This window comes from Cibotium barometz, chromosome 17, assembly GCF_041138505.1.
Source record: "Cibotium barometz isolate CiBa-2024 chromosome 17, ASM4113850v1, whole genome shotgun sequence".
NCBI classification, from domain to species: Eukaryota; Viridiplantae; Streptophyta; class Polypodiopsida; order Cyatheales; family Cibotiaceae; genus Cibotium; species Cibotium barometz.
In genome coordinates, this window is record NC_141062.1 from 46,234,823 (window position 1) to 46,245,443 (window position 10,621).

General features: G+C 44.3%; 1 protein-coding gene across 1 annotated transcript; it reads right to left on the reverse strand.

Annotated features, from left to right (window-relative positions):
* Positions 1-742: 742 nt before the first annotated feature.
* On the reverse strand, positions 743-9,813 carry LOC147630076 (pentatricopeptide repeat-containing protein At2g22070-like). Its single transcript, XM_086811700.1, has 4 exons — positions 9,417-9,813; positions 8,931-9,010; positions 2,540-2,618; positions 743-1,784 (listed from the first exon to the last, which is right to left on the reverse strand). Exons 1-4 carry the CDS (start codon positions 9,513-9,515, stop codon positions 1,059-1,061), a joined length of 984 nt encoding a protein of 327 aa, XP_086667826.1. The 5' UTR covers positions 9,516-9,813; the 3' UTR covers positions 743-1,058.
* Positions 9,814-10,621: the final 808 nt, after the last annotated feature.

Consider the following 10,621-nt stretch of genomic DNA (forward strand, 5'->3'; position numbering starts at 1 on the left):
AATCAAGCACGCCTCCCAACTCTTACCTTCAATGCAAGTGCTTCACTCATATTCTTCATTTTTATCTGTGACAGCAACCCCACATCGCAGTGCGGACTATACCTTCCACCTCTTGAGATTCGAGAGAGTCAATGAAAGGTGTCCTTGTCTTGGACTTGTGACAAGATCGTTGCTTCTGCATTCAACTCCTTGTCATTGTTCTCCAGTCACCAAGCAACCTTCAAATTCCTTCAATTTACCTTTGAGCTCCAAGTTTCCTTCGGTAATTCAATGACCTGATGTTGGAAGTCCATTACCTTAGGCATGTGGAAGGTTTTCCTTGGCAAGGCAAGGGCGCCTGCAATGATCTGCTGTTGGAAGTCCATTACCCTAGGCATGTGGCTGAAGGTTTTCCTTGGCAAGGCAAGGGTGCCTGCAAATGATATTTTTCTCAGCTTCTCCATGTTGCTTCCCACTCCCCTTTCTGCCTGACCACAAGGGAATACCTACATAAAACCCAAAAGGGATTTTCTGGTGAAATACCTTTAGGTCAAGGTAAAGAAATCGTACGGTGTAGTTGCCAGTGGTATGGTTATTCACACACATAAAACACCCCTACCCCATCCCCCAAAAGGGTAAACATAATCCTTATGCTGCAGATTAAGAAAAAACACTGCAAGAACAACACTGTTGAAGGCAAGTACTAACACAACACATCTGACATTGACTAGGAACTTGGAAGAAACTAAATAGAGTCTTTGTCATTGTCCAAAAGGAAAATTAAGTATATTCATAATAGAGGACCCATCTGATGCCAACCAGCCCTAAATGTCCCAACACTAACTAGAGCACCGCTTTCTTCATGCAAGCACTTAGATACATTATAAAAAAAGACCCCTGACATCTCTCAAACAGTCCTGTACCTACAAGCTTTAGCTGGATTTGAAGTTCTAAAGGAAATAAGAAAGCCTCAACTAAGACGACTGCAAGTACCCTGTACACTTCACACAGAAGCCCTTAATAAGCATAAATAGCCATTTCTCACTTCCAATTGGCTTATGGAAGTCTATAGTGGAGGTTCACCAATAATCCCCACAGGAGCAATAGCCTTCTCTGAAATGGTGGAACCGTGTGGCATCTCGCACGATAATCTCGCGTTGCATGATCTTGGCAAAGTACTTGGTGGCCACATGGCAATCATTACATACTCTGAGGTTCTTAATGATTCTGAGTGGAGTCCTAGGGGGCAAGCTTATATGGCCCAAAGCCATGGCAAGCCTCTCACTATGATGTTGAAGCGCATATTCTTTCTCTGACTCAGGTATGTCTCGCAACACACAGCGTAGGTCTGCAACATAACCGGCTTCTTTCATTAAACCCAGCATTCTCTGTAGCTCTACACGAATCTCCTTGTTCCGAGGGTGGGACTGATCATCCACAAGAAAAGTGTTTAGTTGACCTTGGATCTCAATGCGGCTCCATCCCGGCTCCTTTTTCAGACCCCTACTCTCCATAAGTGCCCTGATCTTTGCTTTATCCTCAAACCTGGTATTTGAGGCATAATTGTTTGACAGTATGAAAGAACCGGTAGAATTCAGTGGTCCCAGGGTGTGGGCTCGGCTGACAGCTGCCCGTCTTGCCATTCCCAATTGATTATGAGCTCTACATGCACACGGTTGAGGTGCCCACAGAGAAGTACTAGGTTGAAAAGGAACTCTCTTAATAAAGCCATTTCCTTCATTGAGGAGTGCTCCAGAAACTGAACCCACCCCATCAAAATCCCTTCCTGACAGACTTGGATGCTCCTGAAAAAAAAAAAATTGAATCAACAACTCCCATGATTTGAAGCATCACTTTACTCATTCTGATCCTTCAAAAGACAAAGCCCAAGGCCAAAATCAATCCACTATCTGATCTCATGATGATGCTGATATAGCTCTACAGAGTCTGGGTCTTTTTGTAAAATAATTTCACTGCTTCTGGCAGATATTTAACTCGTACATCCCCCCAAAAAAACAGTCCCCCACACAAACCTTCCCTATTTCGTCCCAGCCTCCTAAAACCTGACCTGTACAAAATTGGTATCCACCAGTGGCCCATTTCTGCAAACTACAAATGAGCTATCTAATACGATTCAAGGATCAGACCATTCACATCTAATGGCAGTCTGCACTTTCATGAAGTGGAACATCTATCCTGGATCTAAAAGTTTAGAAGTTACCAAAAAAGAAAAGAACAGCACAGGCATGTGGCCACTACACCAGAACCATGATGGAAACAGCTGCTAGCAGTCCTTTGGAGAAGAATGTTTGGGTAGACTAATTGATGCTGCAACTGTAAGACCCACTAGACTCTGTAGATAGATTGCCTATCTCCTAACATGGTCAAGATAAAATATCATACAGATAGAAAACTTGAAATTTTTTGCCTAAAACAAAAGATGATTTCAAAAATGAAATTAGGCAACCGACTTAATCCAAAAAGAGCTAGAAAGCTGATCTCAAAATTGCCATTTTGCAACTCAAGGATATATATGTGTAATAACTTCACCCCACCTCACCTTTCCTTCCATGATTGATACACAAGAGTTTGTTGTACACAAATCAATCCCAATGATATCATTGCCTGCAATCCTTGTGCTGTATCAATCAAAGCAAGGTGTTAAAAAAGTGCCCAGGAGCTATAACATTCATAAGTACACGAAATACAAGTACTTGATAGAAGCTCTCAACTCAGACAACAAGCTTTGCAGCTGACAATTTAAGACAAAACCCTTGACAATCAACCTTAAGTTAAACACCATGGCATTACCATTGATTCCAAATTCCAACACTTCATCTCAATAAGAAACTGAAGGAGGTCCTTAAAACTTTTGACCACCTGCACGGTCATAGTCTCCTGCACTCAACCGCAGATATCAAACATCTTTCACCCAAGACCTAATGACAAGAGGACCCATGGAACTCCCTCTTTTTACCGGCATCTTGCACACTTCAGCTTCCAACCTTGGGATTGATTTTCATGACAATTAGATGGACTTTGTTAGCCTAGACGCCACTAGGCTCTACTTAACACATCTAAGAAGAATGTATAATAAGTTCAAGGTCGATGGACAATTTGTTTGTGACAATTTCGATGATGACCATGTTAATGAAATTTTGATGTCAATGCGGAAGTAAATGGCGCCCAAGGGAATGCCGTCCATGATGTGGGGAAAAAAAAAACTTAAGCTATGTGAACTTCCCCTTAAGTGTGTCATAGTGACTCTTTAGAAACATCCATTTACTTAATTTGCCTAAGGCTATTCACACCTGAAAGGGATAAGGTGCATTAGGATTTCAGCGGAAAAAAGGAAAAAAAATCCTTACATCAATACATAGACCACATACGATTTTTTACACAGGAAGGAGCCAAGATGGATTGCTATTTGTCTAATTTGTTCTTCTCTTTGCAAATCAATCGCTCTTTATTGAAGAAACCGTCACCTTCGTCTGTTATGCTTGCCTTAGGAGTGGCCTTTTCATTAGCAATTGACTTCCTTTGAGAGAGAGAGAGAGAGAGAGAGAGAGAGAGAAGGGATGCAGTAGGCCACATTGCAGCCCGACGGCCAAAAGCATGATCACTGTGCAAGCTTGTCCAAGCGCACGTCTTCAGCTCCGCGAGAGGTTCTAACCATCACCATCAACACACTATTGGGTGCAATCTCCCCCTCCCCACCCCCCCCCCATGCATGCAGCTCCTCCTTTCACGACATGAGTATTTTGAGAATTGTATTCAACTGGAGGCCCGGAACAATAGTCAAACACTTCAAGTATGAAAAACAAAGTATAAATGCAACAGAGAACCACAACAATATAACGACACCGTATTGAGCCGGAACGGCTGGCCCCCCGTAGGAACTTCTTTATTTCAATAGAAGCGTTTACAAGAACCCAAGGTGCAGGTGCTTGTAGCACCAGACTTTCCACAGAAAACTGAGCAACCATCCACAGAGCATGTACAAGACTTGGGCTTGACCTTCTCAACAAAAGACAGGCCACAATTCAGCCCGAAACCGTCTTCAAAACAGTCCCAATATTTGACCAATCCCAGCAGCTGTACAGCCAATACTGAAAGCGAGTGCTGCTGTACGGCTGTTTGAGTCAACCAATTGAGGGAGAGCAGAGAAACGACCAGCTGCAGTCGGCTGTATGGCCAGCGCAAAGAAAAACACCAGAAAGCATCTGTAGTATGGCCAGCGCTGGAAGAAGAGAGAGAGAGAGAGAGAGAGAGAGAGAGAGAGATGCATTGTAGGCCTGTTCTGTACGACCAGAGAATAGGGGAGAGAGAAAACTGGTCGGCTGCCTGCTGCTGTGTACGGCCAGTGCTTGGAAAACCAACAGATGATGATCGCTGCACAGCCAGCACTGAGGCTCGCATAGTCACAGGGGACACAAGGGACGGGAGGATGGGACGCGGGGACGCTGTTTCGGGACGCGTCAGAAACAGGGGGGACTGGGGGACGGGGGGAGCGCTGGACAGGGACGGTTGTGGCGGATGGCGACTGCAGGGGACGGCAAGGATCCGTTGCGCATTCTAACGGTCATTTTTATGGCCGTTGGGGACGCCGTCTTGGGGGCCTTTTGGGTCATTTTGGCCCATAGTCACAAGGGCCATAGTGGCTCTCTTGCCTTGCCTCTTCGAGTCTTCAAGACTCTTGCCTCTCCCTCTTTGCCTATCTATATATTATATAAGAACAAGCACACACACACACACACATACCTTCAAGGCTCAAGCCTTCGAGCCTCACGTCTCATTGCTCATTGCTCATTGCTCAAGAGCCACACACACACACAAGCACTCTAGTCTCTCCCTCAAGCCTCTTCCAACTTCCAAGCCTCTCACACAAGCACTCTAGTCTCTAGTCTCTAGTCTCTCTACCTCAAGCCTCTCTCTCCCTCTCTCAAGCTATCAACTTTCAAGTGACAAGCCATCTTCAACCATGGCATCCTCCTCAAGTGCCGAGGCTTCCCGTAGAAGCCCATACCGGCAAACGGGTGGTGCCGACAAAGTACGAGCCCGCCTCTTGCATGAGAGTGCACGAATGTCACACCCAAAAAGAGACGGGAACTTCTTGACAAGCTTGCCGTCTACGAGGCTGTCGAAGCAACAAAAAGGACACTACGAGTGGCTATGGATCCTGCGACGATGGGGAGAGGAACTCAAGCCTCTACTATGGAGTCATGTGGTGGATCGGGCCGATCGACATCATGCACGCCATCACCTTCACCATCGAGTCGGAATGTTACTCCATCCATCACGCCAGCACCCTCCATCTCCACGGCCTCTCAACCCTTGCGCGGCCACAGCGACAATCTACACTTGGGGAGAATTGGAACCCCAAGTCGAAGGAGGAGGTGAATATGGCGGTGGCCCGCATCTTCTTCCATGATCACATTGCCTTTCAAGCGGCTAGGTAAGTGCGATCGATCATCGCCGATTCATCATTCATGTTTTCATCATACTAGTCCCCTTCTTATTAGTAAATTGCTTTCTTGAATAGGTTGGAATACTTCAAGGCCATGGTTGAGAAGATTGGGGAGTATGGCTCAACCTATACACCCCCCTCATCCGAGAGCTTGCGCACTACATTGCTCGAGAAGGAGAAGCGCATTGTAGAGTTATATTGGTGCTTTGAGGGAACTTTTCCTTGGCGAAGAGTTTGTCGACATGCAAGAGTCCCGTACAAACACGGGCCGAGAGTGTAGGTTACGGGCCGATGACGCCTCTTCATGGGAGAGTGCGAAGACCACGGATACTATGGTGAGGTAGACGCTATGCGACCATGCATAAGCAAGGTCTACGAGGCCATGGATCGCATGATAGAGAAGTCGAAAGGCTTTGTGCCTGACGAAGACAAATATGAGGAGATCCATGCCTTGTGTCTAGGAAGATGAAATTCCTACTACTCTCCATTGCATACAGCAACTTATGTGGTGGACCCAAAATTCCGAGGCAACAAGCAAGAGAGCGACCGGGAGTGAGCGTTGGGTGGAGGATCATCTTGGACCGTCTTGTACCCGATGCATCGGTTAGGCGCAAGATTAGGGACCAACTTTCCATGTACAAGTCATTTCATGGCTCCTATGGTTGTCATGATTCACAAAATGATCGCTCGAAAGTTGGTGCCACTCTATGGTGGGAGGACTTTGGTTCGGATGGACCGGAGCTACAACAACTGGCCATTCGCATACATAGCTAAGCCGTCGGCTTCTCTTGCTTGGAGCAACTTTGGAGCACCCACAGCTACATTGCCTCTAGGAAGAGAAACCGACTCGGGTAGAGCGTGCTAATGACCTTGTCTTCGACAAAACGAACTTGCGAATGCTTTGCAAGAGCGTGACCAAGAAGGCAAATCCCTTCACCGAGTGGGAGATGAGTCAACAAGAAGAGCAACAAGAGAATGAGGTGCAGCCTGCAGCATGCCAGTGAGGATGAGCTTGATGTTCCTTTGGCACAAGCTACCCATGACCATGAGGCGAGCACTTCACGTGGATGATCATTCATGGATCATGATTCATGGGCCTTTCTACTTGTAACTTAGCTCTAGGGCTTTAGCACTTTTGAGTCTTTCCATGCTTTAGCCTTTTGAAGTTTTTAACCTTTTTGTCCTTCCATGTATTGTGCCTCCTTAAGGCTTAGTCCCGACTCTTGAGTCATGACTCATTTTGTATCTACTTAATACAATCAACTATCAACGCCTTCACTCTTTGATCGGTGTATTTTGTTAATATGACTCAAAAGCTTACCATTTTAGTGTAAATTTGTACTCATTTTGTTGTACTTCCAAAGTAGAATAAATGTAGAGTGGAAAAACTTTTTAAAAAAAGTATTTTTTAAGTGTCATTCCCTCCCCCTACTTATGGCCGTTCCCTGTAGGCTGTCCCATTCCCGTCCCTTGTGACTATGGCTGAGAGGAGAGAGGGAGAGTGCAACTATAGTCGACCAAATGGTGCATGTGCATGTTGATAAAAACAGTCCCCTACTTGCTTTTAAAAAGAGTCAACCAGCTTCTTTTGGCCTTGTGTTTTTCCTTTTTGCCAAAAGTGGCTAAGTATGCCCAAAATATCCCAAACTTTGCTTTTCCAACTTTCTCCCCAAGTTTTATCTAGGCACCTCCTTCCTTCCAGGAATCCATGCGTTTGTCCAAACTTTAATGATATGTGAACCTGTTGACTTATAAACCTTATAAGCCACATTAATGAATAAAATCCCATGGTGCTCATGCAGTGCGGCCATCTTTCAGGCCAATCTTTGGTAGTGAATGCTTCAGCTTTCTTCTATGGAAAATCCCCATTCTCACCTTGATTCTGTTCAGTGTGTGGGCTTGCCCTAAAACATTCATCAAGACTGGTGAAGGGACAAAATGGTGACAGAGGTAGCTATGCACAGATGTCAATTTGGACAAAATATCGCCACTGTGTGTTTTGACCACATTGAAGTTGTTGCTCAAATACAGTAACATTGGATAGCGTGGCTCATCAAAGCGTACGAAATTAAAACATTGCTGAATGTTGGGAATTGCGCTCAAGTAAACTGTTGTGTGCAGCAGAGAGTAGAATCGCCATTCGACTTTCAACATTGTGAAGAAACGTGAAGGTGTGTGTTGTACCCCACAACCGTAGCTCAGTACAGCCTAAAGCTTACAACCTTCAAGTAGAGTGTCTATTGATATTTTCAAAATTGGATTCTCTACCGAAAAAAGCCCCAAATTTGACATGTTAGTCTACAGAGATGGTTTCCTTTTGGAAGTTGGCCATCTAGTATCAATTTAAAAATCAGCTTTAAGCAATTTAGCAATTTGGGCATAAGTTTTATGATTTTATGCAAACATTAAAATGTCACAAATGCATCTCCACCAAGGTTTGAAGCATTCTTTAGCAAACTTGGCAAGCTCGAATGCGAACGCACGAATGCTTGTAGAGAGTGGCGCTCGTTGTTGTTGTGCTAGTAGCTGCACACTAGAGTAGAGTGAAAAAAAATGCAATCTACGATGCTGTTACAAGCTAAAGCAAAAGAAAAAACTCTCTCTCTCTCTCTCTCTCTCTCTCCCGTTGATCCAGCTAGATTATGTGAACTGTCGAAAGCTAATTTTCTTTCACACTAAAGATTCCTCTCTCTCTATATATGTAACAATGTACTACTATAGATCTATGAGAAGAGTGTTGCACAAAGTTTTTGAAGCTCTCTTTCTCTAACAAAAAACTTGCTTCCCTAATTAAAGCTAAATGCCCTAATAACCAAGAATAAAGAGAGGATTAAATCAAATCAACCCTAGCCTATCAAGACCTAGCCTACACTTACAAGGATTAAGACACAAAATTAAAAATAAACTACGATTGAATCCATTGTAAATATTTTACCAAAGTGAGGCCCAAGTACAATCTTAAATAACTCCAAGTGCATTAGTGACTCGCACTTTTTGAAACCCATCGTACACCTCATGTGACAAGTACAAAGAAAGTGACACCATTCAAACCATGTGCCTAGCACCATACCTGTGATGGGAAATAAGGGATGAAATTCCTTTACAAGAAGGCACAAATTCATTACATCCTCAATGAATGTTTTTGTTCACACACTTTTCAATAGGGTGAGAAGCCGAGTTGTTGGCAATTTATTCTTTGCAATTCCTAGCATTTTTTATGACTGCCGGTGAAAAAAAGTTAAAATTAGGAGTCATAGGCAATGCCGAACTGTATGGTGTTAAACTAAGGCTGATTGTCAATGATTATTGGTGAATGTGAATAGTATGGTGTTGATTGTCAGTAATGGATGAAGGTGTAGATGCAATTTTGAGGCACATGGGGTCTCCTGTCATGGGATTTAAATTGACCGCCATGAGTGTTTCAAATCTCAAAGGCAACTTGCACACACGGGAAAACGAGAAAGACAGAGACTAAACAACTAACCTGAAAGCTCGGGCGCTGCCGAGCAGATTTCTGGTTAAAGCAGAGGAGAATTGTTGTGCAGAGGTCCTTGTTTCCTCCACCTGAGAAAATCAGACAGCTCTAAGTTACCTCAGACCCTAAATCAGAGAAGCAGATAATGCAACAAATCATAAACCAACTTCCTTGATAAAAAATAAGACTTTAAAGTCCGGGATTTCTTCAGCTAGCCCCAAGTTTTTTTCCAGGCACATACTACTGAGACATGTGTGAAGCCCGCCTTAGTTCTCAAGGGCTCTCTCTTTAAATAGCCATGTATCCAACAGACCATACAGTTGCTTAAAACGAGCCATGAAATCAACATATGATGAGACACATAGTTTCTTTGAACTAGTCTGGAGAATACAACACAGTAAAAACCCTAAAATCCTTTGATCTCCTTTACTCTCAACACTAGTCAAAACGGCAGGTTGAGCAAAGCAGTTAGCTATAATCCAAGGAATCACATACCGCTGTAGCAGCCGCTGCGCCGCTGCAGAGGCGAGCTCCGACCACAGAGGCGGAGGAATGGCGGAGCAGGCGAGAAGCGAGTAGCGCGTTTGTCGCCATGGCGGCCTTTGAGACAAAACCCTCGAAAAAATCTCTTGTAGTGTGAAAACGCAGTCGCTTTCTGGCTATGGCGAGGCGAGCAGTAGCACAGAAGCTCTCTGGCTATGGCGGGGCAACAGCGAAACACAAGCTCTCTATCTAACCGCTGTATGAACAAAAGCTATGGCTCCGAGGCACTTGGACGCAGACGCTTCCTGGCCATGGCGAAGACGGTACCCTGGTAATTCAGGTAGAGCAGAAAAATGGAAAAGTTTGGGGAAATGTGATCCGACATAAACCCGAGTCGCCTAAACCCCTGGCCATTTTTAGGTCCTTTTTCTTCAAGGGGGTGGTCTCGTTTTTACACGATGAAAAAAGTCCAATGGTCAAGGGAGGACACGAAGAAGATTTGAAAATTGGAGCCTATGGGCACGTACACGCGGTTTGATTACGTAACGGGGGTTGGTTGTGAGTCGATGGAGTAATCCACCTTCCCACTAAGATTTGAAAATGGGCAAGACACAATTCTCGCATGTGTGAATGAAGGTGGAAAAGGTGACTGCATGCTGCGCATGCCTCGCGCACGCGAGAGAAAGAGAGAGAGAGAGAGAGAGATTGCACTAAAGGTCCAAGAAAGGGAGGGGTTGCCCATGTATATAGCCTACACGTTTCCTCTACTTTTTTACATGCTTCTTTAAAAAGATTTTACTATTTCATGCTTGAGTTTTTTAAGCATTTTTCTTGGTCTCCATTCAAAAAATATTCTCTAGCTTTCAATGGAATAAACCAATTTTTTAATTGTACCGCCCATAATGTAGTTCATATATATATATATCACACACTCATTTATGGCACATTAATTGAGTTGAGATTGCTTATTGCACCAGACCTTAGTCTATTAGGCTAAAACATTTCCTAAGGTTTGCACCCTTAAAACGAGTCTATTGATTGGCCTCATTAAGCCAAGGGCACATGGTTGGGCGGGCACGTACATGGTAGGCTTGTTGGACAAAGGCATATTTGCCTGGATGCAAGTGTGCTTGTGAGGTGCTCAAAAGTGGAGGAGCCCAAACGTATGAAGTGAGTTGAACATGGTTGAGTGTGTGGTCATGTGACTTGAGTGTGAA

Bases quoted from the DNA above. Each gene is read 5' to 3' on its own strand.
- LOC147630076 (XM_086811700.1), bottom strand. From the start codon at position 9,515: ATGGCGACAAACGCGCTACTCGCTTCTCGCCTGCTCCGCCATTCCTCC. The intron at 9,011-9,416 runs GTATGTGATTCC...TGATTTTCTCAG, and splicing joins GCGCAGCGGCTGCTACAGCG to GTGGAGGAAACAAGGACCTC. The intron at 1,785-2,539 runs GTGAGGTGGGGT...TTTTTTTTTCAG, and splicing joins TATCAATCATGGAAGGAAAG to GAGCATCCAAGTCTGTCAGG.